Genomic DNA, 26,777 nt, shown 5'->3' with positions numbered 1-26,777 from the left:
GAGGCAGGGACGCGGCCGCGGAGAGGGAGCCGCAAGGGGAGCGCAACAAAGCGCGAAGGCGAGGCGGGGGTAGATGACAGCCTGGCCCGCGGGCTCCCCTCCCGTCCGCGTCGCCCCGGCGGGGGCACTCCGCGCTCGTACCTGACCATGACCCCGCGCCGGTCCCGGCTGGGCCACCCCGGCGTTTCCCGCTGAAGGGACTGGCTCCTTTCCGACCTCCCCCACTCCCTTTCTCCTCCGCCTCCTCGCTGCTGAGGCTGCCGCCTCTTCCCGGAGCCCTGCCGGAGTGATGGGCTGCATCGGATCCCGCACTGTGGGTAAGGCGTTGGCAGGGACGACGGTAGAGGGATGCTCGGGCAGCGGCGGCCCCAGCCCTGATAACGGCACGACGGCCCCTGGCACGAAGGGCGGCGGTTGCCCCTCGCAGCCCCCCTCCCGGCTGCCCGGGGCCCGTCCAGCGCCATTAGCGGTGCGCGACCGTTCCGCACCTCGCCATGCCCCGGGTCCCCCGTGGCGCGGCGCGGCTGTGAGCGCCGGCCGCTGGCCTAGGTGCTGGCGGCGGGGCCGGGGGCAGCGCGGCTGCGGGGCACGCAGGGGCTGGCGGAGCGTGTCCCGTGTCACTCGTGGCGGAAGGTCGCGGAACATGTGGGTCAGTGCGGTGCCTCCGGAGGAGGGGGGGGGGTGCGGGGCGTGCCTCCCGAAGCGGGATCAGGCGGCCGGCGGCTGCCTCCTTTGCTCGGTAGCGGTTTATTGTTAGCTGAGGATGCATAACGGTGCATGATCTGCACGTCTTCTTCCCCTTCCCCCTACGCAGACTTCAATGGAGAGCAGCAAACAAAACTGAATCCCTTCCCTCTCGCAGGGCGAGGGGACAGAGTGGGAGGGATCGCATCTTTCCACTGGGCCATGCGGATTTCACAGCAGAGGATCCCAAGCCTTTAAACTATGTAACCTAGCTCTCCCCTCCTACACACTTGCAGATACCAGGGGATCCCTTGATCCCTAAGCACAGGTCTCTACAGGTAAAACCAGCATCTCATGGCACGCTTTCCTCCCCACAGGAGAATTTCTTTCTGTGCAAACCACATGTGCAGATGTTAGTTACGTGGGGCTGTGTCATTCAAGACACCAAAACAATCTCTGGGAGAATACCAGAGCTAATTCGGTAGTATGTGTCTCTCCAGCCTTTCCACAAGGCACACAGGCACTGTGTTGTCTGTGGGAAAAGGAAACCTTCGAGGGCAAGAGAGTTGAACCATGTCCCCAGAATAAATCTGAGGGACCGTGTCAAAGCCTGCTGCTGTGACGCTTCTTGGCTCAATGGGAAAAGCCCTATGTAAGAGCACTTCCAGGGAGTAACTTACTCCTGCAGCAGGAACCTTTAAGCCACAGACTCCAGTTTCTACTTTGGGATTTAATCCCCACAACCAACCCATGTCTTTTACCAGTCTCAAACATCTTCAAGACCTAAAGAAGTCTATTACGGCTTTTGTAATGTCCACGTGGCAAAGTTCACTGCAATATTTCCCTTAAGCTTCTTCAAGCTCTTTACCTGGATGAGGTAAAGACATCCCTGTAGCATATCAAAACATGTATTGCCTCCCTCTCCTGCCTTTCCTGCATCATCCACACATGCACATTGCCAAGGGCTTTTTTATCCTGTTAGCTAGAAAATTATATATACCCCTTTTCCCAATGTGTGTCTGAGCTAGCAGCATTAATTCTTGGTTTCTCTCCACAACACTGCTCAAATACAGAACAAACACAAATCTAGTAACATCCACTCTCCACTCCAAACTGTGGTTAAGCTGTCATACTTTACCACATAGGTATTGTTCCTGTGCATGGCAGCATTTTTGTACTCTGTGACCTGGAATCTGTGTTACAGAAAAGCTTTGTATAACTGAGCTATTAGCCTGTATCATTCATATATATATATATATATATATATATATATATATAAATGTCATACGTATATGTGGGCATAGATGAAAATATATGAGAACATCTGTGCATTAAAATTATGATGGGATAATTCGCTTTGTCTGCAAATTGCACTCAGATATAGACCTTCATGGTGTAGTTATTGAACATTCCATACTGTAGTGACTTTTGGTTTATTCAATATATGCTCATTTTAGATGGTGAGAACACAGTGGACGTTAGGGACCTATTTATACAGTTAACTGAGGAATTTTTCCTTAACCTTATGTTATGAAGGTGTGTTAAGGGGAATTGCACAACCATGATTCTAATCTCTATGGGAGTCAGATATGAGTGTAGTAATAGTGTCTGATGCCTGCTTCATCTGAAACTTTTACACTGTTTTGCTTCAGTAGGGGCTTCGTCTGTTTTAAGTCCTAGAGGTTAGACTGGGTGAAGGTGGGATCCATGAGTTTTACTTGGAGTTCTTGGCTTAAGGAGGTTTGTTCAGAACAATTCCTATTTGGCAGCCTAGATTTTTCATTCCAGCCTTCCTGGAGATATTGGGAGGATCATTCAGATCTGTTTTGGAAAATCAGTGCTAAGTCTGAGTTCTAGGATGTGGTTGGAAACTAACACCCTAGCATGAGTAGAGCTTTCTGTTCTTGCTCTATAGTGTATCTGGAATTTTGCAGGTTTAGTTCAATATACAGGCTCTGTATTGCCTTTCCAAGACCATGTAGGTCCTGGAGATATAAGAAGGGTGATACGCTTGTATTGGTTTTATCTTGGAATTTGCATGGAGCAGATTTTGAACTCAGATTCTGGGAGGTTTTAATTAGGGATAGAAAGCTTGCAATCAGTCACATTTAGTTTATTCACCACACAAGGGCTGGTGCAGGATTGTGCCCTGAGCTTGCTCCAGGCCTTTTTCCATTCCACTTTTAAGCAAGCCACATGATTTCTCCATCTCCCGCAGGGATGTTTTACTATGATCTAGTTAGATGTCATAGTTTGCACATGTTTAGTGATACGCAACTTTACATTTTCTTTGCTAAATATGAGTTTTCTGGTTATTTCTCCCTTGCGAAAAGTAACTGAGAGGGTCATAACTGAGCAGCTCCATATGCATAAAATTGAAATGGAGTCATATAATATAGAATCACAGAATCAACCATTACCCCAGCACTGCCAAGACCACCGCTGAACCTTGTCACCGAGGGCCTCATATACATGACTTGTGAACACTTCCAGAGCCGGTGACTCAAGCACTGACCTGGGCAGCCTGTTCCAATGCCTGAGCACCCTCTGGGGAAGGAATTGCTCCTCAGCTGCAGTCTAACCCTCTGCTGGTGCAGCTTGAGGCTGTTTCCTCTTGTCGTGTCACTTGTTCCTTAGGAGCAGAGACCCACTCCACCTCACTACAACCTCCTGGCAGGCAGCTGTAGAGAGTGATAAGGTCCCCGCTGAGCCTTCTCTTCTCCAGACTAAACTCCCCAGGTCCCTCAGCTGTTCCCCATCACACTTGTGCTCCAGGCCCTGCCCCGCTCCAGCACCTCAATGTCTCTCTTGTAGTGAGGGGCCCAGAACTGAACACAGGATTCCAGTGCCCAGTACAGGGGGATGATCACTGCCCTGGCCCTGCTGGCTATGCTATGCAGGATGCCGTTGGCCTTCTTGGCTGCCTGGGCACAAGCTTCTCATGTTCAGCCCTGTCATTCAGCACCCCCAGGTCCTTTTCCATGGGCAGATTTCCAGCTGCTCTTCCCCAAGGCTGGAGCGTTGCGTGGGGTGATCTTTCAGTCTTATAGAGGACACCAGAAATCACAATGGTAATAGTCAAATCAGGATTTCCTAGGGTATGAAAAAAGCTGAAAAGTGATCTTGAAAGATTAACCTGATACCCAGTCATCTTCTCCACAGATGCACCCACTTACACCTCAATGTCATACGTGTGCTTTGTGTTACATGGCATGATAGCAATTACACAATGAGCATTGCAGCTGGTTTCTTCCTCTGATAATAGCTACAAGTCAGGTCTGCATATTGGTGATGATTACTCCATGACAGTTCCCAGAGAGCTGACTAGTGATACTCCTCACAGCTGGGACTTGATTTCAGTGATGTAAAGGAGGTTTTCACTGAAGTTGCTGGACAATCAAGGTTGCAAAACCCATCTGGGAACTTGTAGATACTTGACTGCCAACTCAATGCAAAAGTCACTTGATTACTGTCAGTAATTTAAGATTTCAGGCCTGCACAGACATCTGAATGCATTGCAAGTGTACCTTTGACTACAGCTTGGACATCTCCTGATCCTGCCTTTTCTGGCTATTGTGACAAGATCTCTCTTAATTCCTTGAATAGATTTAAATGAATAGAAAGCTCAAGCCTATTAAAGTCAAGATTGCTCTCTGTTTTTTTTCCCAGTGATGTCTCTGATTTCTCTCATGTCTTTGCATGGGAGGCTGCAGCAAACACGGTTTGTGAAGTGACATAAGATAGTGGAGAAATATTCCAAGGAATTGAGCACTAATAGTACTTCTGGAGTGTGGGGAAAGAAAACTAGAGATGCTCACACTGGATATCAGGAGAAAGTTTCTGACCGTGAGGAGTATCAAGCACTGGAAGGGGTTTCCCAGGGAGGTTGTGCAATGTCCATTTGTTGGGGTTTTCAAGACCAGAAAAGATAAAGCCCTGAGTTACCTGGTCTGACCTCATAGCTGACTCTGCTTTGAGCAGGAGTTTGGACCTTAAGGGGTGCCTTCCACCTGAATTATCCTGTGATGCTATGCTCTATACAGATCTAAAGCCTGGAGTTGTTGCGTTTCTGAGTCAGGTTAGACCTGTTGCTTTACTCCTGTTCTGCCAGAGGATCCCTGCTCTTCTATGTGTCATTAGTACACTCCTGTACGCTCTCAGTAGTTAAAGGAAAGTGACAGTTGTGGGGAGCACCATGTGCCAAGGCCTCCCTCACCATAACAACCCCGGCTGTCGGCTGGAGTCCTCCCCATGGTTTTTTTTTTGGTCTGGCAATTTTGCAAGAAACAGCTCAAGTGACAGGCTCATGCACAGAGTTATCTTATCAGTCATGGGCCATGCAGAATGGAAAAGGCAGTACTCTTCATTTAGCAATCTCTGGGTCAAATCTGACCTGCCAAAGGTAGCTGGCTGGCCTGCTGGACTCCCCTCTACAAGGAATGGTCAGTGTACTGTCAAGAGGGAGGAGTACATGCTTTCTGTGTTGCTTTTTCACTGGATGTGCTATACGAAATGTAAATGAGTGGCTTATAGTATTCACAGTAGGAGAAGTGGAGCTAAAGACCACCTACTTCGAATGTAGCCACTTTACATTTAGCAGAGTGGGAGCAAAGTAAGATACTGACAGGAGAGGGGGTAAGCAGCTGGAGCAATCAATGAGCAGCCCCTTCATTTTTCTTCCTACTCATCCCCCCCTCACCCAGATCTGAAGGTGTGTGGAGTGAGATCTGCTATGGCAAGTGTAGGCTATGCACATGGAGTGTGAAAAAGTGAGACATAAAGTCTGCATAGATGCATCATGTCAAGGGGCCCAGTGTCCAGTTTCTCCCTCCTTCACCTTCACCACATAAGTGAGTCAGTGAAAACAAATAGAGAGAGAAGCCTAGGAAAGGAAGTGGTAATGTAGAAGGAAATTGAGTCATGGCCTTGCAGATATGTTCATTTACTTGCATGCACACAGGTGGGAGGGGAAGGAGCGCAGAGCTCTGTGTAGAAACCTCCGCTCTTTACGGAATGTGGCTAAAAGAGTGGGAATACATGAAGAAGGGCATCTGGGTGTTTTGTTCCTCTTCTTCCTGGGGGGAGAGACAAGCTGAAGAGAAGGACAAAAGGACAGCTTTCCTTCTAGATCAGACTGCTTTGTGCTTAGTCTCATTTCATTATTCCTCCTTCTTCCCAGCCTGGCCTTTCTTCTTTCAAGCAGTTCTCAATCTGATCTCTTTAAGAACTCATCAACTAAAGAGCTCTGGGATAAGAACTTATATCTGCCAGTAAGGACCTGAACAAAGATTGCCTCCAGGACCTAGCAGCCAGTTGTCATGAAGCCTGTACAAACTGATGACCTGTGAGGCCCCTCTCTCCCTTCTCAGGGTTACTGAGATAGGTTAGGCTTTGAAGTTGTTGTGGGGAGAGGGCTAATAAATAGCATGATTGCTTAAGCCTAGCTTTAAAAGAAAACCATGCTAAAAACCATGTGTAAAGCAAGTGTACCAGCAACTGTCATAGTATAAGAAACCAAGAAAACAAGTGTTTATCATGTTACTGATTGCCTGAAGCCTTTTGTGGTTTTTTTTTGGTGGAGAATACAACAGACATGATTTTGATGAACAGAAGTGAAGGACAGCATATTGACTTTGTGAACTCTTATGGGCGGTAATATGAAAGAATTATGAGAAAAATTACAAAGGAGCTAATGGGGAAATGGGAGTAATGAATAGCATTTCATTGGCGAGACTGAGCTGGGAGTCTGACTTTCAGAGACTGACATGTATTGAAGTAGAAAAAGTGAACCAATCAATGCATATTTTAGGCCTGTTTTCTTTGGGGGGAAGTAGGAGAAAAATCCTTTTCGGCTCATTAATAAGATATGCTCTCCGACAGCAACCAACCATGATTTTAGACTGATAAGTACAACAGCCATTTCAAAGTAACTTGCCCTCAAGTGTTTTTAAGCAGTTGGATACAAAGTCAAAGGTTTGTTTTTCAGTAAGGCTTGAAATAGTGAGGGAGTTCTGGAAGTGAAAAGCTGAGGTTTCATTATAACTCTAAAAGTTCTGTGAGATGATCCAGGTCCTTAATTTTGTCAATCTGATACAATTCCCCCTAAAATCTGAGGATGACAATATGCCAGTCAGAATGGGCTTGTGCAAAACAGGTCCTGTCAAGCTAACTTCGTTTCATGACTTCTATGGGGCCCCCTGCAGCCAAGTACTTCTATGATAGAAGTACCTTTACCTACAATCATGGTAATGGCTCTAAAATACTAGATTGGTAAAAGAGAAAAACCCACAAATCAGTTAGCAACCAACTTAGTACCATAAGATTCTTCAACTAATAATGCATGAATACAGTATGTATTAAGTGTATCAAAATTCAATAGATAGTAAAATAGTAACACAGAAAGAATCATTGTTGAAAAGCTTGTGTTTCTCATGGGATCCCACATTTCTCAGTACAGTTGTCAGTAAAATACTGATCTTGGTAGAATTTGCAAAGACTGGAAGAACTGTTAAAAATGAAAAAGATAAATCACTGATACGGAAGTTTCATTCATTTGGAGTACTGACTCTTGACATACAGTGTGTGTTTCAATCTAACCAAATATGAGTTCATATGTCTAACAGCAGAGTGTGAACAGCATTTACAGGACCAGAGCTCTATGTCAGAAAGCATTCACACTGAAAAAGCTTAGAGACATATGAACAGATAATCAGTAAATCAACAGCTACTATTGATATGCTGCAGCTGAAGAAGTTAATGTGATTCTTTGATGTATTAAGAGCTGAGTATTGAATAAGAGAGGTTCTATTTTCACTGCATTTGGCACTTGTGAAAAAGAATTTTTTACATGCACTGTGTCTAATTCTGTTATTATCACTTTGAGAAGTACTACAAAACTGAAGAATGGCCAGAAAATAAACATGAAACCTTGAATGAAAACGTACAGAAGTGACTCGATGTCAATGTAAGTGTTACAGTGAATTAACCCCCCCCAAAACCACCTGATTCTTCAACCTAGCAGAAAGCAGTCAGGATGTGATGGAAGGGTGGCAGACACATGCCGGTTGCAGACGAGGCAAAAAATTTAGTGGTAAAAACACTTAACTGTTGGAATAATTTACTGAGAGTTGTCCTGAGTCCTCTGTTACCTGAACACATGAAAACCAAGATTAAAAAAACCCCAAAAGCTCTAGTTCAAGCACAGCAAGAGAAAGTATAATTAACAAAGCGCCTCTTCATTTAAGAAGGTCAGATTAGATGATCAGGATGCTTCAGTGTGAGTTTAAGCTGAAAAGTCTCAAATCCAGGATTATACTAGACTTTTAAAGGAGAAAATAGTTTGGTGATCCAAATGGCTAGCGCATGGGTTGATGTTCCCCATGGGAAAATTAGTTTTAGGGATTATACTACTGACCATTTCCGATCACTGGCCAGGATTGTGACAGCAAGCTGTGACAGCCAGAGGGAGATCAAAGAGCATGAAGCCTAGTATTAACAGGGATTTCAATTAACCCTACTTGTAGTCTGGCAAATTAAATGGTTACCTCAGGAGCCATTCTAAGAGCCTGTAAAAGACAAGTAACTTGCCTTGTGCAATAGTTAGGAGGATTTAGTGATACAGAGACATTAAGATCATAGCAGAATTGCACCCTTCACCCCTTGCCCCCAGCCTGTAAAAAATAACTATTTTGTGTCTGTTCACTGTGGAAGAAGCTGTGGACGTTGCACTTTCTGATGCACTTTGATACGTCAGAAGATCAGCTTCAAATCAAAGCTGCAGTAAATGAGGTTGTAGAGGAGGTAGACAAGAGTGTATTGAGTCATCAAATGGTATTCATACAAGACTTCTGGAGAAATTTGAGGCTGAAAGAGCTGAACTACTAGCGGTGATTTGTAAAGCCTTCCAATGAGTTTGGTACAAGAGGTTTGGAAGGTAGCTAATGCGATGCCAGTTTTAAAGGTTATTTTGATATCTTGGAAACTGTAGGCTAGTAAACAAGATACACCTAGCAGGCAAGCTAACAAACATTACTTTACTTTAAAGAGCAGAATTAGTGTATGCATGGACAAATAAGATGTACTGAGAAAGCATCAACACTACCGTTGTTAAGGAATACCACACCTTGTAAGTCTTAGAAGGGGAGTCAACAAGCATATTGACAGAGGAGATCCAATGGCTATAGTCTGCTTGAATCTGCAAAGCACATTTGTAAAGGTCACTCACACCAGGCTGTTAAAGACTTGAATCTGCCTGAAATTAGGAAGTAGCTGGGTAAAATATAGGAGGGAAGCTTTCAGATTTGTGTGCATCTATGAATGATATGAAAAAAGGGGGGGAATAATGAGGTAACAAAGTAAGATAATTAAAGTAATCATTTGGGGGTGCAAACCAGAAATCTATCTGCAGAGATTTGCAAAAGGATTTCACAATATTGAATGACGACATGTTAAATTTATGAGTGACACCTGAGGCAGATAAATGTAAAATGATGCACACGGGCAAAGTGATTCTAGTGTTACATTTGCAGTGCTGGGTTTTCTGAGTTTACTGTTTCCATGCAAGAAGGAGATCTTGGGGTTATAATGAATAGCGTAATTCTAAATACCAGTAAAAATGCCAATCAAATGTTAGTAATTAGGAAGAGTATAGAATAAAATGAGAAACAACATTATGCTGTGCATAAATCCATCCTATGCCTTTATTTTGAATGTAACGTGTTGCCCTTGATTGTCCATTCACATTTCAGAAAGGACACAATTGAACTGGAAAAGATTCAGAAAAGGGCAGCAAAGGCATGGTGTGATTTATGTGAGGAACTATTTAAATGGATAGGGATTTCTCAAGTATGGAAAAGAGATTGATTAGGGGAAGTTATGATGGACATCCATAAAATCATGTGTTTTCTCTGTGATACGAGCAGCACGGAGAAAATGAAGAGGGGAGAATATTTCACACTATTTCAAAACAATCTAGATCTCAAATGAAACTAGCAAGTGGCAAAACCCAGTGCTTCTTCATGTAACACTGAGTTAAATTGTGGAACTCTTTGACATAGGATGCTATGGGTACTAAAAGTTTTCTTTAGTTTAAAAAGTGAACAGAGGAATAGACAAAAACACCTTTAAAAGTTACTAAATACAGAGGCAACATCTCTGTCTCAGGATCTACTTGAGAAGCTGAGGCAAAATATCAGTACTGTTTAGCCTGCTCTTACACTCTTTCTTACACATCCACTCCCACTTTAGGGACAAGCTGGTATCTATCGAAAACAAACACTAAATGCCTACTTTCCCTCTAACTCCCAAAAGAAGAGGTTGAAGAAAAGAAACCAGGGAGAAAGACAGTCATTGAGGTGGGATGGGTTATGGTGGAGGAGAAGTAGGAAAATAAGAAAAGAGAACAGGGTAAAGACTAACAGGCTAAGCCCAGGACAACAGGAAAGCAGAGAGGAACAGTTAGCAGAGCACCCCTATATTTCCATGGTATCCAGGGACTGGTAGAGGCTGCCTAAGTGATGCCCTGCTCAGAACAAGGGAATAGAAATAGCACTGCTAGTTGCTGGGATCTTGGGTTTTCTTCCTCTTAGAGCTGGAGATGAGAAACGAGGTAGTTGATAAAGAGGGCCCAAAATTTAGTAGGTCTTGGGATGGGAACTGTTGAAGTAAAGATGTGAGAAGTGCAGCCAGAATCTTGATGATAAATTCTGGAGGAGTCAGAAGACTGGCATACTTGATATACAGAGATGCCAGTCTCCCTGTCATTGCATAAGAGACATGAGTCAGGGTGTCCTGTGAGCAAACATGTGCCTCTGCTTGATGGAAGATTTTTCCAGCTTATATTCACAGTCATCCATTGAATTAGTTCAGAGCAGAAACTGGCCACCAGGGTTCCTCATCCTCTCCTAAAATGAGTGGTCCTACAACCGTACATCGTGGTTGGGTGTAAGGGGGAGGAACTTGAGCAATCAATGCATGAATATCTACATACTCTTCTTCATACTATCTACATCTTCATACTATCTACTATCTACTTCTGAATATCTGCATCGTGTTCTTCATACATCTTCATACTCTTCTTACAAGTGTTCTCAAGAGAGGTCATCTGGTTGTCCAAAGCTTACTGAAGTGTCTGAACTGGACAGGGAGTCACAGGTTGAGGCCTCAGAGATATCTCCTTGGAGCTAGGTGCTGGAGGAGACTACCTTCCTATGGGACTTGCCTGAGGTAGGACATGGTAGTATTATCTTTGTGTTCTACGCTATACACTAGGCAAGCAGTGTGGGGTTGATCTAGACTCACTGACCATAGACCCAGTGGCCCCCAGTTTTAGTGATGCTGCACGGATGGTCCTTCCATTTCAGCGGTGAGGTTTCTGCCTGCATTTGGAGGTGAGTTTTGTTCAGCTAAGGCTCAACAGGGAGATTTCCCCTTGCTGGTGATCACGAGGGAGTTGAATGCTCCAGAGAGCTTCCAGGTTGTGAGGAGGGCCTTGTAAAGCACCAGTAGTTCAATGAAGTCTTGGAAGAGGCCTCTTGGGTTACTAGTGTAGAATCACTGACATCTTAGAGATGGTGGGGAAGGCACATGCCAGCACAATCCAAGCTGGATTGTCCAAACCGCAAAAGACCACCCCCAAATCCAGTATTTTCTCTTGGGGGCTGGTCAGTGTTGCACTGGGTCGTTGATGCAGTATTGAAGCATTGAGTCAGCACTCATTGGTTGTTGATGATCATAATCCTCCTTGATGGAAAAGTTGCTGCATCATTTCTGACCACCTCTGCAGCTATTCAGGCACCTTGACCTCCCTCGTATCCCAGCTAGTAGCCAGGAAGTGGCTGTTAGCACAGAGGTGGGCTCTCCAAGCAGGAAGCACTGCCTTCCTGGTGGGAGGTTGCTAGCTGCCTGCTTATCACCTGTTTCCAAAGATGCGATGAGACCTCTTGACTCAGTTTGCTTGGTCAGAGGAAGATGCTACATAGGTGTCTTGGTTGACTCATGTGTCTCAGGTCTTCTTGGTACCAGAGGGAGAAGAGGCATGTCAGTGGACTTAAACCCACATGACTACACACAGCTTTAGTTCTGTGAGCAGCAGGCCCATCACACCCTAATAGACAATGCAGAGGAAGGATTTTATGACGATTGGAGTAGCAATGGCTGGAATAGGGCAGCTCTGACTCACTCCCCTTTTGAAGCCAAGAGGACCCTGCTGAGTTTAAACAAGCACTCTGCAGTTGTACACCCCATGAAGCTGAAACTAAATGCCTTCAAGGTCCCCACAAAATAGCCATTAGCCATTCTGTTAAACCCTTTCTCCTGGCTGGGGGACCAGGAGGAGGAGAGTTAATGACAGTAATCTGTGCTGAGGAGAAATACCGTGCAGCAGTCCCTCCCTTTGCAGAGGTCCCACTTTTGGGGGTAAGAAGAACTTTCATGCATTTCTCTCATGAGAAACAGAGCTGTTCAGTCCTGAGAGGCTCAGAGTGGCAGTCTTGGAGAGCCTGGAGTGGAGCTTTGTTACTGGCTGTGTGTCAGGGAGTTTTTGAGATCTCAGCCACAGTAGGAAGGGGCTCCAGTGAGTTCTGATCAGCCATAGGCAAATGGAGAAATAAATGTTATCCAAACAAAAGTGGGCTTGCACACAAAGTCCTTCCTCCTTCTTGCCTCTGCTCTGTATCAATGTGAGGAGCAGTATCCTTTGCAAGGATGCAGACAGTGGTTTTTGTCACCTGACTTCTGGATAAAGCAAATACTGTGATACATCTCACAAAGGAGCTGGATCTGAAACTAGGCAAAGTCTGGAACTGTGGAATCATGTGCTGGTGTTTTGAGCAGGCTCTTGTCCCGCTTCTTCCTCCAACTTGTGCTGCTGGCTAGGGGATGGTGGTGGGCCCAAAGGTGCAGCAGTGAATTGCCTTGGGCTGTTGATACCACCTTGACAGTGGTGTTGCCCACCCTAGAGGGGGTGTTGTCCACCCCCAGAGGGGGACCAGGAGTGTGCCTGGGGTGAGAAAGGTGTATTATGATCTGCTGGTTGACTCCCAAGGAGTATTTGAGATAGTTCTTCTTTAGGAAATAGAATTAATGAACAGAGGTCCAACAGTAACGTTTTTCTTCCTGACTGGAAACACTAGAGATGGTAGAGAGGAAACTATGGGACATAGGTGTCACAACTCATGGTATACTTATGCTCTAGATTAAACAGATATGGAGAGCAATGTATGAAATGGCCTGATGTGTATTACTTCTGTAATGTTGGCTATAGGCCAGCAAAAAAGGGCCTTGGTTCGTACTGATGTTTTCGTACTTACTGTGCTGAATGAGGGCCCTGGGGACACATTCCTTGCACTTCAGAGAAGCAGTGAAGAATGAGGATAAATCCATCGCCATGCTGGCTGATACTTGTTCTGCAAATGGGACAGGGCTTTGATTTTTTTTTTGTTTTAGTTGTATTAATTGGATGTATTTCGGTTTACAGTACCTCCTTAGCTTAAATGACATGATTGCTTCTCAGAACAGAGCTGCCAGTGTCTAACATTAGGTTTTCTGTTCATCTCCTTTTAGTTACAAGGACATGGTATACGGTAGCCTTTAGTATAGGCTTGAAAGTGTTTCCTAAACAGCTCTAAAAAGGGACCTACCTGCAAAAAGAGGCAGAATGGTCTGGCAAAGAATTTAGATTACCCAAATCCAAAGCAAAGATCCTGAGAGCTGCCCACTTGATTCCTAATCTTACAGACAGCTCAGAGCTGTAGGCACTTTCGTTCTTGATCAAAACTTCTAAAGAAGACATTCACCTTGAGGAGAGCATTTCTCTGCCTTGGTGAGCAACAAACTGTTCAGGGCTATCTTACCCATGAAAACAGACTTCTTTTCTCTTCATCTTCCACAAGCCATTCTGTTGGTAGCTGCCAGCAGCAGATAACTAAGTTCCTTATGCAACACAAGCTAGAATACTTACGCAGCTCTGTGAATAACACAGGTTAATTGATTTCTCAGCTTTACCTGGAAGAATTTGAATGCTTCCATCTGGGGTTCACCTCAGAGACAGTCCGCCTGACAGATTTATTCCTTTCCTTCATGTTGACCTTTTGGCTGGCTTTGAATGGATCTGTAAAGCATTCAGGGAGGGAAAAGGTTTCTATGATTATGCTGTCCATCCATCAGTCCTTTCTAGCAGCTTCAACGCTTGTATTTCAACAACATTTGACAGGACATGGCGATGCTGTGTTTGACAAAGATGCTGTACTCCCACGAGATTTATGAAAATTGACATTGGGGAAAGAACAATGTAAAGACTGATCACAATTACTGCAATTACATTTGTTGTTTTCTTAGTCCTTCAGGGAAAAGAAGGGAATGCAAAAGAGTAATGGAACCATTTACTCTAAATATTGATCTTTACCAACATTAACATTGGCTACCAGTATTGAATGACCATGTTTCTACTCTGTGCTAGAAAGTAAACCTTGAGAAACAAGAAAGTTTGCTAACAGTGGATAATAGTGGTGTTGGAAATGAACTGTTTAATTAGTGTTTTTCTTAATTGGCATGACACAGCAGAAAGCAGCTGACACGAATGCATGTTTGGTGTGTGGTGTACACCTTCGCCAGCATCATGTCAAGAAGTTAAAACTAGAATGTAAGACTCTAAAGTTATATTCGGCTACTTAGTGTGGAACAAAAGAGAGAAGATAAATCAGAGATATTTAGCATTCAGCACCTAAGTTACAACAAAATAGATTATTAGAAGATCCTGTATAAATGCAGATGCCTGGTTCAAGCATGTACCTTGTTAAAGGAACAAACTACAGGCAGAGGCACAAAATATAGTATCAACGAATACACAGTGGTAATAGAAATGGACAAAATTTCAAAAGGAAACCCAAAGAGAATGGACTTGCTCAGATTAAGTAATACATTTTTCAAAACAAGGTGAATTTCCTGTCAGGAACAGAAATGCAAAGAAATGGAAAATATGTCCCACTAAGAAAATCTGCGTCTTCATGGTAAATTAAAGTATGTGGCAAAATGAGCTACTGAACAAGGAAAAAAGTAACAATATTAGATCAGCAAGGGGAATGCAGTCATCCAGATGATTTCTTGGATGTTTCCAGCATTCATCAAAATGGTCATTACTTTGTATTACTTGGGAATGCTTAGTACACACGTTTTCTGTTATCTGAGAGACCAAAGTTATGATACTAATAAGAAAGTGGGGAAAAAGATATTTTCTTTCACCCATCTTTTTTCCTCTTTAAATGTTTTTAATCTCTATTATTTAGAAAGGCCCAATCTTAATTTTTACCGTAACAGTATTGTAACAGAAAAAGGGATGATATTTCTTCCCCAAAGGCTTGGAGGACTGGAGTTGGAACATTGCTTCAGTTGTGATGGAGGCATCTTTTTCTGATGGGTGTTTGTCAGAGCTTTTTTATCAAATCTGTGTTAAAAATACAAAGCAATCCTGATTTGCAAGCAGTGCTGCTTAATATATTTCAGCTGCTTTGATTTTCTCTCACTGCTTCATGTAATTAGCTTCCTACATCTTCTTCAGTCATCTACTGAGCCTTCCAAAGCAAGAGTAGATTTTGTGATGTTAAAAAAGACCCAAACAAATAATACTTTTTTTTTTTAAAATCAAGAAATCTTTAAAAAGTTCAAGGAAAAGGAAAGCCCTCTATATCCTTCCTATACACACCATACAGAAACAACGACACGAAAACTTTCAGCATCTCATTTCAGAACATTTCAGTAGGAAATTCAGTAGCATTTATTAGTAAAAATCCCACTTTAAAATCAGCTTTATGACCCTCTCATGTTTCAAAGTGCTTATCAGGTCTGTATGGAGAAGGGCAAATACTGTTTTGTAAGAGATGATTGGTGATAGAATTACAAATGGAATAGTCATGATGATTAGCAGAAGCTGGAATGGGAGTTGGCTGAGAAAAGAAATTGTATTGGAGAAGAAATGCGCCGTTGCAAAAGCAGAAAACACAGCGTACTAATTGAAGAAAGAGGTTGAATAAAAGCAACACTAAAATATAATGTTCTGCCTTCACTTTCTCTTTTTTCAGCTCCCCTGTCCATACGTCTTTCTGATTTTTCTGTTTTTTTTTCCTTCCATGTGTCAGAGCAGAACTTGATCTTTCATGTCTGTGGATTAATGACTTGACAGACTTTGGGCCTGTCAAGTTGCATGTATTGAGCACCAGGCTTCATGTAGTTGCTTTTGCTATTCCTAGCAAGAAAAAGAAAGAAAAGAATCCAACCGCTAACCTTTATCCAACTTTCAATAAGAGGAAGTAACCTTGCCCCAGGCCCAATGCCAGTTAGAATCCAGGCATCTTCTTTTTAGCCACAGTGTGTGGTGGTGTTAATGCTTTGGCAGATATCACTGCATTTAAAAACATTTATTAGTTATTTTCTCCCAATATATTTATTTCTTTCTTACTACCATGGAACTGTTTAGACCAAGAATTTTCAATAATGAGTCTTTGTAGTGCACACAAGATCACGTATTATTCAGTCTCTTCCCTTGTCTAGGTAATTTCAGTTGGAGAAAACCAGTAATAAAGAAATTTTATAGGCCTTCAGCTCTACTATTACAGAAGAGGTGTGGATTTTGAGACAAATAATTGTTTGATGTTAATGTTCTTCAATCATTTGGTGCCACGATCTGCCAGAATGATGCTAATGTTTTCCACAGTCTGACACTTGAAGGAAACCATCAGTGGTTTAGCAGAATTAGGAACAAAGGTTGAGTATCACTTGCCAAACTTTGGGCCTGTCAAGTTGGATGTGTTGAGCACCAGGCTCAATGAAGTTGGTCTGTCTCTTTGGCTCATTTGTAGAGCAGTGCTGCAGCCTGTTTTGGACTGTGTCAGGATATCTGTCTAGACTTACAGGAGGGCCACAGCATTAGGCTCAGAAACAGCTGAGAGGACAGGGAGTAAATCTAGGGTAAATGGAGATAAAACAGGCATCATGCTGCTACCTGCACTGAAGGCAAGTATAACTTCTACTGTACTCTATACATTCTGTGTTCTGTACTCTTCTGTATTCTGTGTTCTTCTGTATTCTGTATTCTATATTCTTTTGTATAGCTGCCTTCTGCTATGAAGAGGTGTAACTTCTCCTGCTTCTCCAGTTTCTGCAGTTCCTGGCACGTAGACTTCCATCACGAAACGTGCACCCAGGCTAGAATGTCCTTCATGCCAGGAAATAGAACTGGAATTTAGCAAGAAGACAGGACAGTCTGCATAAAATAAGCACAGAGCCCAGCCAGACAACCCTACTGATCAGCAATGTGTTTACATGCTACCAGCCCCTTTTATCCCTTTTTGTCTATTTTCTCACGCTTGTTTCTCCCCAGACCACCTAGATCCCCCTGCTTTGCCTGCTGTTGGTTCTTCCTCTACTCATCACATAAATCTAGTGCAATCCCCAAATACTCTTCTCCTGCTTCCTGTAGTAGGTCCCATACCCCTAAAGCAGTAACCACCCCGGTCAGTTAGAAAAATGAATCTGAAAGCCTCTCCCCCTGACTGATTTTGATAGGCTTTCCCCTTGACTATGGGGTTGAGGCTGTCCTGGGACAGCCCTAGGATGGACCCAGAAAGGGTGTCTCTTCCTCTTAGTCTGCAAGTTGTGTTCCCACGTGCCATCATCCCACTGTGCTCCTCTGGGCACGTGGAAATGGGCCTTTGGTAGGCTGATGGCTCCTGGGATGGGAATTAAATTAGAATTAAATAACTGAGCTCAGTAAGGCCAAATGCATGCATGTCCTTGTGAATAAAATCAGTCAAGAGAATCACAGCCTTGAAAGGTGGTCTTTGTTGTGCTCATCATAGCCATGTCCTGCCTCCTTCTGAAGTTTGGCTGTGTCTGATGTCTGTGGTTACCCTTATAGCATACAGTACAGGAATCGCCTTTCAAGTTCCCTGCAACTTGGGAGAGAGCAACTTTACTCCGCCTGCTCAGAGACATACGGGGGATGCTATTAAAGTACTTGGTTCTAGTTAACCTGAGGAGCAGAAACATACTTCACATGTGAAGGTGAAAATATGCCTTGTTGGTTTGGGTTTTGATTCAGAAAGAGATGTGAAGGTGTGTAGACACCAATTCAGATTTGCTTTCTCCTGGTTATCATCTCCCCGTATTTAGCCTTTCTAAGGGACCAAATTATTTCTGTTGCATTTTAAACTGTAGTTGATGGGTGCCTCAGGTTTCCCACCCGTAAGTGCCTCTGTGCTTCCTGCAGGCCCTGTGGAGCACAGCATCTCTTGACTGCCAGAAGATTTCAGTCCAGGAAGTGCAGTAATAAGCCGTTGTAAACATGCTAGAATGAGCAAGGGGGTTTGCATGTGTCTGTAAAGGAGAAATCTGCTATAAAGAGTAAAGAGAAAGCTAAAAGCTGATGAATATAGAACAATCACATGCAATGGCATGTATTCCAAATACACTAGATACTGCTGAATCAATCCCAGGAATAGACAATCACTTTAGGGACTGTGTTTCTTGCCAGGTTCCAAATGGCTCTGGTTTAAACACAGTACAACCTTCCCTCTGTGACATGGAAGTAAATAACCTTTAACAAAGCTTGATGATGGTACCAGTAATTGCTAACTGGATAGAGTAGTTTTGGTTACTTGGCTGACTATTTAAACTGTGCTACTTCGCATTTAGTTTTCATTACAATTTAATCTTATTTTTACAATTTCATTACAATTTAATCTTATTTTTATTTTTATTAATTCAATTTTATAATTTCTATTTTATGTTAATAATATTTAATCAAGTACTTTAAGTTGTATTAAAACGCATGTAAAATCAAATGGCACAGTCCCTGCTTTTGCATGGGTGACAATCCCGGAAAGCTGTGCCAAGTGCTTAGGGATCTGAGTGAACAAACAGCTGAATGTGGGACTCTCCTGTGAGGTTAGAGCACAATGGGTTAATTTGAAGAGCAGCAGTAAGTAACTATTTTTAGGTTTACATACATTACTGTGTATGCTTTTATGTCCACGTTTAAAAGAAACTAAAACATTTGAGATGTCTTTCAAAAAGAGAGACAGATTTTTTAAGGGGACTGCAAAAGTGCTCAACAGTAAGAAATCTGATGATCTCAGTCTGTTTTGTTTGTCAAGAAGACAAGCAAGTGTATGAGTAACTTCCCTGAAATGTAATGGTGGGTATTAAAAAGGTCTTTAATCTTGCTGAGAACAGCAAAGCAAGGGCACCAGCAGCTCTAAGCTGGTGTCAGACCAATTCAAATTATAAAGGAGAAATGCCTTTTTAAGTGATGATGGTTTAATACTGGAATAGGATATCAAAAGAGTTTTGGTTCTTTCTCAGTCACACATTGTGACTGGATTTTTTCTTTCTGAGGAGCTGTAGCCAAACATACATTATGCTTGAGAAAAACACAAATGACCAGTCTTCATATAGGATCACAGAATAGTTGGGGTTGGAAAGGACCTTAAGATCACCCAGTTCCAACCCCCCTGCCATGGGCAGGGACACCTCACACTAAACCATGGCACCCAAGGCTCTGTCCAACCTGGTCTTGAACACCACCAGGGATGGAGCATTCACAACCTCCCTGGGCAACCCATTCCAGTGCCTCACCACCCTTACAGTAAAGAATTTCTTCCTTATATCCAATCTAAACTTCCCCTGTTTAAGTTTGAACCCATTACCCCTTGTCCTATAAATACAGTCCCTGATGAAGAGTCCCTCCCCAGCATCCTTATAGCCCCCCTTCAGATATTGGATGATATGGAGATAACTGAGTGAAATATAATAGTTGATGATGTACAAGTAGCCTGCTTAAAATCAGAAGGTTTGGTTTAAGGCTCTGTGGCCTAAAACTCAGTGATTCTCCTGTATGCTGAGCTGAGCTGGCTTAAGACTTCTAGAACAAATTGTAGTGTCATTCAGAAGCCTGACTAGATGTGTTCCCACAGGAAACGAGGTGATTGCAGTAGACTGGAAAGGACTGAAAGATGTGGACCAAATCAATATGGACAGCACCAGTTCACTGCATGGCAGCAGCTTCCATCGACCTTCCACTGAGGTGAGAGCCTGTTCCACACCCAGTTACCCATGGGGATCGGAAAGTTTCGGTTCTTTCTGAGCTCAGAAATGGATGTTGTGCATTACTGAGGCAGCCTGGGAGAGGACCAGAATACCACTGTGCACTCAAGGATCAGACTTTCATATCTGTGCAGTTTGGCTTGCACTGAATAGAGTTGAGTCACTCCCTTCACAATATCCACAGGAAGAATTTGCAAATGAAAGTCCTTTTAACCACTCATGACTGGAGTGGAAAAGAACATGGAAAAATCTGTGGCAGTTCTGACAAGCCTGTAGGTCTGCAGTCCTTGAATAATGGATTCATTGAAATGTCCAGCACAATGTCTGCCCCAGCTTCCTCAGTACAGCTAAAATCTGTTGAAGAAACACAGTTGTATCCATTTTGATATTAGGGATGCACCCCCTAGTAACTCGCTGCCAACTGATTTACCACACAGCATCTCAGGGGCTGATTCATTCGCTGTTCTGAATTACTGCAGCTTCTTCAATCTTAGATACCTGAATTTTCAGCTCTGTAAGGCTCAGGGTATGCAGTCATGATGATGAGTAAAAAGGTCAAAGCTATTTGAAACACATAATATTTAAGGAATCACAAATGACGTTCACAAATAGCATGAGCAAATAAGATACAATTTGTAAAACTTTTCAGAATGCTAATGTATAGGTATTTTTATTTCCTTATTATTCCTTGGTGGCTTGGAATGTAGCTGCAAGAAACTTGCTTCATGGAATCCTGGGAGGAACTGTGCGGCTCAACCTTGTATGGAAAATTCGGTTAAATCAGATGCAAATCTGGGAATCAATGAGCATAAACTATACCTCAGTGAACATTTTATGTGAATGCGTACCATAGGTGTAACTGATTCATCTAAATTTGCCTGAGCATCCACATCCCCAAAGCCGAGATGTTGAGATGCGAGTCCTCCAAGCTGAAGGAAATACACTATGAATTGGTACTGTAATGGCCATATGTGACATAATGGACATACGTGAAATGGATCTAGTTTGTGCAGGGAAAATGTGTCAGAATGGACAAACTGAAATACAAGAGAAAGTAATCCCAGCAGAAATAAGTCTGTAACTTCCTGTGTTATACTCAAAATACACAGGTAGTTTAGCTCCTCCTTGTGTCAGCCTCAAAGTGATGCATCTTGATGTTTGCAACTTGTTTGTTACATTAACGTGATCTCATTCTGTGCTTTCTTTAGCAAACACGGACAGATTTTTCCTGGGATGGTATCAATGTGAGTATATGCCACACCACTGTTCACATTTCTAGTTACAGGAAGACTAGGATTTGCCTGCCATTGAGTACAGGGGAGACCAGAATGGAAACATAGAATCATAGAATAGTTAGGGTTGGAAAAGACCTTAGGAGCCACTGAAATTCTGGGAATTGTCTGTAACCTGGAGAACGGTGATGAATTCTTGTTTTCCTCTGGGTCTTTTGCTGTCTGGCAGGCATTTAGGTCTGCAGGTGACTATGAGATTGCCTTTGTCCTCTTTGGAACTAATGTGTGTCATTTTGTAGGTTTATTTTTGAGATTTAGGGGCACTGATAGATAAAAATGGGGTCTGTCCAGCATGTTTAAAAGAATCAGGACTCTTTCTTTAAAGCATCATTTGATCTTCTCCAGGATATGGGGAGAAAGGCGTCCCTCATTTCCAGCTGCATACAACTGTAAAAGAATTCTTAATGTCCCCTGAAGGAGATGCTCATTACCAGCTAACTCTGGTGAGCAAGCTTCAGAAGAAACAAGCAAACATTTAAAACCCACGTACTTTGCTCTTAATACCTATGCCATGAAAAAAAAAATGGTTTTATGTGATTTATTTTCACTAATGCAAAAGCACCATCCGAAAAATGAAATCATGCATATTAGTGCTACCAAACTATTTTTTGTGCTCAGGAGAAAACACAAAATAGCTTGATAGTTTTGTACTCTTGGAAAGGCAGGATTAGAAGCTCCGTTTTTGTTAGTATAAATGGCTGTCATTTTCTGGTTCTCTGTGGTTTGCAAGCCCTTGCGACACTGAATATCGAGGGGCCTCATATTTATAACTAGCCCTCGCCCTATTGACATCTCTTTCCTTGTGGCACTTATGGCTTGGGATCTTTTGCTTAGAGAAACAGTTTTGTGCAGGAAAATAATGGTGTATGCAGCAACTGCCTAGAAGAAATTTGTCAGTTTTTCCTCACTGCACCCCTGACTAGGTGAAAACAAGGTACACAAAGTCAGCTCTCTCATAATGTAGCTCTTTCTCAGTGTAATTTCATAAACCTTTCTTGATATCAAAGCTGGTTTATGAATTTTCTTCATTCCCCTTCATTCCTGCCTTTGTGTCACAGCTCTCCAACCTCATAGTGGTAGATACCTTCTGCAGCTTCTTTTCTGGACTGGTTCCATGAGGTGGCTCACAGCACAGCCCCAAGGCTGTCTTGAAACAAAGGGGTGGATTCTGAACAGCAGTGCCCAGGCAGGAATGACCAGTGAGGGCATAGATAGTTCTTCAACCAGCTTCATCACTAAAGGAAATGTATCATGGAACAAGGGCTGTATCCTCACTTTTTACTGTTCTTCCCCTGCTTCCTGAGCTCTTAAGCTCGCATGTTACATACAGACATTCCTAGCTCCACAGTTACGGGATGCCTTAGCTGCTGCGTTTACACTCAGTTTCCAGAGCAACTCTTCACGTGCAATGCCTGGCATCTCTGAAGAAAACTGGTGAGGGATTGTGTTTTATGATGATGCTTGTAACTGCTGCCTGTCCCAATAGTTTCCTATCCTTGTTATTCAGGGACTGAGGATGAACATGGAGAAGAGAGTAAAGGGAATTAAGCAGAGCTGTAGACCTCATTTCTTTACAGGTAGTGGTAGGTGCTCAAAACAGGATACATCACTGCTACAGTCACATTCATTGTATTAAGACCATATGAGAATAAAAACCAAAAGTAACATAAAAATTAATATGTATAGTATGAAGCGTTACTGTGTCATGCCTATCACAGTGTCAGCTCCCCATTTTAAGTTCCCTGAATTATCCATCAGCCACGTCTCACATCTTTAACAGAGCTGGGAACAGTGCAGCATGTCTATAGAGGACTGGCAGCAGCCAAAGGAAGCTTCTCACTGACTACTTCTGCATCTCCCACTGACCTTGCCTCACCCAGTCCCAATGCTACGCAATATCAAGTCCTTGTTAAATAGCGTCTAATTTTTCCTTCCCTTCTTTTGTTCTTTTTCTTATTGCTTGCTTCTGCTCCACATCTTCCCCTTACCTTCTGGAGTCCTTGTACTTATTTCTCACTTAAATTTGCTTCCTCTTCTCCTTTCTGTATATAATTTTTCATATTCTCTCTCTTTTCAGCTCTCCATGGAAGATACGACCTCCATCCTCCCCAAACTGAAACGCAACTCCAATGCTTATGGGATTGGGGCTTTGGCTAAATCATCTTTCTCTGGTGAGGTCCTCAAAATTCGGCTTTATCCTTGCCAGCCTTTGTGCTTCTTCACGTATCCCTCTGTTGCTCTCCCAACTGCTCCTTTCTGAGTCTTGCCTTTTCGAGGCCTCAGAGGAATATCCGCTGCTATGGTTCTAGATACAGAAATCTCTTAGTTGTTGCCCTTTCAAAGAGCAGCTTTGTCTTACTCCTGTCAGCTTTGCACCATGCACCCCAGCTCAGACATCTTCAGTTGCTTACCCTCAAGCAGCCTTGGGATTAACCCCATTTTTTATTTCTCAGTTTGTTCACTTCCAGGCTTCATCCTTTATGCCCAAATCTGTCCTAAATGGATTCTAGGCAAGGAAAGAAATTGTCTTTCATATTTGGGGTTTCCCTTTTTCCTCCTTCTAAGAGCTAGATCAAGGAAAGATGGAGAGTGATTCAGTGAAAGGTGGGAGACACCCAACCCCAGGCATGAACCCTGTCAGGAAAGGAGGGGAGAAACTCCACTTCCATGAGAGGTAAACAGTGTGGCAGGCAACCCTGGAGCTGTGTAATAGCCCCTCCTTGTTTTCTAACGTCTGGCCCCTTAGGGATATCTCGCAGCATGAAGGACCATGTCACAAAGCCAACAGCTATGGGCCAAGGCCGGGTGGCTCACATGATTGAATGGCAAGGCTGGGGCAAAGGTAACAGCCAGCAGCAGCAGCACACGCATGAGACAGCACGCAAAGACGCTGATGCCTACTCAGATCTGAGCGATGGTGAAAAGGAAGCCCGGTTCCTTGCAGGTAGCACTAACTTCTTGGCACGTGGGTTGGATTGGTTGGGATCTCCCAGAGCAGAAACCTTGAGAGACCAAAGTGTAGGAGCCTAGAGCCTGTGGATAGTTCACGTGGCTGAAGGAGAGAGAGACTGTGGTTGGAGTATTGCCAATGAAATGCAGAGGTGGAGAGGGTGAGGGCCAATTGTGGGTGATGGGTGTTGCTGAGGTAGGATGGGACATGCTGAGTGGGACAGTGTGAAGAGATGAGATTAGAGAGTGTGGTGAGAAGTAGAGGCTTTCACACATCCCTGCTTCCCCTGCCTGTCTCCTTTGGCACAGGAGTGATGGAACAGTTTGCTATTTCTGAGGCAACTCTCATGGCCTGGTCCTCCATGGATGGTGAGGATGTGAGTGTAAACTCAAACCAGGAGAACCCAGCAGGCAACTACTCTGAGAACTATCAAGAACTAATGGAAAGCCAAGGTGAGCTCTGGTGCCTCTAGCTAGTCTTGGAACACCCCTTCCCTCCTCTTATTTCCATATTGCCCTATTTCCCTCTACTCTGTTTTATTCTGTAGCCTCAATTTTTGTGATTTCGATATAGCAGAGGCATCACCTATTTGTGGAGCTGTCCAAGGAATCTAGTATTAACAGGGAGGCTCCAAAGCCCAGTTCCTTTGCCTTTTTTGGGCACAACCTGTGGAAAGCTGCCAGCTCTTGCAGTCAGTTGGGGGTATAACCAAGTTCATCTGCCTAGAAGTGGCTTTTCCTCTCCTCTAAAGGATTTATCTACCCTGTACAGCACAGTGTCATGCACAGGCGCATAAGCTATCTGTATAAGCCAGCTTGGCTTAGACAAAGTGTCTAACTGTGTTCTTTCTCTCCTTCACTTGCAGAGCATATGGCCCAAACGCAGTATGATAGTTGGCCTCACTCCTACGTCTCACAGGGCATGTATTGCTTAGGTTCATCCGATGCCTGGGAGACCAGTGACCAGTCCCTCATCGCTTCCCCAGCGACTGCCTCCTACTTAGGCCAGAATTTTGATGAATCCCAGACAAACCTTCAGGAAAGCATTTTGATTCAGAGCAGCCTTCTCCAGCAGCAGCAGCTGCAGCAACAGCGGCAGGAGCAGAACTTCATCCAGAGCACAGGGCTGGTCCACGTGTGGCCCCTGCAGACTGCTCAGTGTGGGGCAGAGTCCAGCACGTACATGGAGGACCACATTGAGGACGAAGGGAACCCACAGCTGGAGAAGGCTCCTCTCCTAAACAAGAAGCCATCTCCAGAGGAGGATGATGCAGTGTGCCGGGACCTGGAATCACTGTCTCCTCGAGAGGAGATGGAACATGCTGCACTGAGCCGCAAAGTCTCAGATGTCACCTCCTCTGGGGTGCAGTCCTTTGATGAGGAAGAGGGGGAAACAAACAACTGATGCTTTCTGTGAAGTTCTCATCACTGCTGAACCAAGAAAGGGGTGGCAAGGGATGAAATTACAGGGATTCTCCAGCTCCCCACACTTCCGAGCAGACACATGTTCTCTTCCTGACATTGAATTATTTTTTTAAACAAGAGGAAAATCTCAATGTGATTGACACATGAAGACCTTTCCTTCCCCTCTTCCATGGACACACGTTTTTGATTTTCATTGCTCTGGGCAACACTTGTGAGGTGCTTGGAGAGGTCTGGATTGGTAAATAATTTCTAAATCTTTTTAATACAAAGTCTTGGCTGTGGATACAAACTCTTCTGGTACTGGGGATGTTGCTGATGAAACAGACATGGTATAGAGAGCAGCTGTGTGGCTAGAATCCATCTTGGCAGAATGGATATTGCTCTGTGGACGTGGTCCCCTTTGATAGAATATATGAGTATAAACTGGTTTAAAATGAAGATATGGCTTTACAAATATAGATTGCACTAGTATTTTGATTGTGGCTGATACAGACTGTACAGAGATGAAAGATTCACTGGGTAACCAGATCCTCATTAGCACCTTGATATGAAATTGTAGGCTCAATGGATACAAACTGCACTCCGTGGGCACGGGTTGTGCTGCAGTACAGATGTTGTAGCTGTGTGCGCATGGCTCTGCTGTGGCATGGAAGAATGGATGCAGATATGAATCTAACCCTGCTCTCAGATATTTGTGCTTTGGTCTCTTTCATTTAATTGTTTCTTCCCTTGAAATTTCTGCCTTCCCAGGAGCTGCAGGAGCAGTGTGTCCTTTTGGCATTGGGCAACTGATGCCAGTGGAAAGGACATTTTCAGCTATGGAGATAGTCATAAAACCTGAGTCTTATAGGGGCTTGAGGACATGTCCAGCTTGGTGCTGCTGCTGTTGCATCCTTCTGTCTTTTCCCTTACCAGCAGTATGGGGAGACCTAGAGAACAGGCAGCAGATCCAGGAGCAGTGTGTACAGCTATGAGATCACAGATACCCAGTTTACATTGGAGTTTTCAGTTTTGGTTTTTTTTTTAACCTTTTTATATTGCTGCGTAAGTGTTCCTAACAAGTTAGTAGTGGGAATGACCTGTACTCGAGTCATCACTTAATAGAGATCCTGCACCTTTCCCATTTCTGGCTATCCTCTGCAGTGCCAAATATAGCTGGAAGAAAAAGGAGCGAGATGAAGTTTTCTCCTCCTATTTATTTCTTCTGCCTGCTATATTTTCTTCTTTCGTTTTCCTACCCCCAAGCAATATAAATAATGCTCAGTACTTGGTCTGTTTGTTTTTCTCTTCCATCTCCTTTTTAGGACTGGAGAGAGCTGATTTCAGCTGTTC

The 26,777-nt window shown here is 43.6% G+C and overlaps 1 protein-coding gene across 2 annotated transcripts; it reads left to right on the top strand.

Annotated features, from left to right (window-relative positions):
- The first annotated feature begins 183 nt into the window (after positions 1-183).
- Positions 184-25,932, top strand: FAM131B (family with sequence similarity 131 member B). Of its 2 annotated transcripts, none has more exons than XM_057416004.1 (7): positions 184-317; positions 19,650-19,759; positions 20,988-21,023; positions 23,149-23,237; positions 23,804-24,015; positions 24,330-24,473; positions 24,887-25,932. In XM_057416004.1, exons 1-7 carry the CDS (start codon positions 290-292, stop codon positions 25,423-25,425), a joined length of 1,158 nt encoding a protein of 385 aa, XP_057271987.1. In that variant the 5' UTR covers positions 184-289; the 3' UTR covers positions 25,426-25,932. The 2 variants fall into 2 exon arrangements, with proteins under 2 accessions (XP_057271987.1, XP_057271988.1); XM_057416005.1 differs by having other exon boundaries at positions 23,149-23,242; positions 23,818-24,015.
- Positions 25,933-26,777: the final 845 nt, after the last annotated feature.

The sequence above is a fragment of the Pezoporus wallicus genome, unplaced genomic scaffold (genome assembly GCF_028554395.1).
Source record: "Pezoporus wallicus isolate ANWC-B61680 ecotype Strahan unplaced genomic scaffold, APGP_CSIRO_Pwel_v1 contig_6814, whole genome shotgun sequence".
NCBI lineage: Eukaryota > Metazoa > Chordata > Aves > Psittaciformes > Psittacidae > Pezoporus > Pezoporus wallicus.
Note: the sequence above shows the minus strand (reverse complement) of the source record. Positions and strands in the feature narration are given on the sequence as shown.

Coding starts and splice junctions, on each gene's coding strand:
- FAM131B (XM_057416004.1), top strand. CDS start 290: ATGGGCTGCATCGGATCCCGCACTGTGG. Junction 19,760..20,987: donor TCCATCGACCTTCCACTGAG/GTGAGAGCCTGT, acceptor TGCTTTCTTTAG/CAAACACGGACAGATTTTTC. Junction 21,024..23,148: donor TTTCCTGGGATGGTATCAAT/GTGAGTATATGC, acceptor CTCTCTTTTCAG/CTCTCCATGGAAGATACGAC.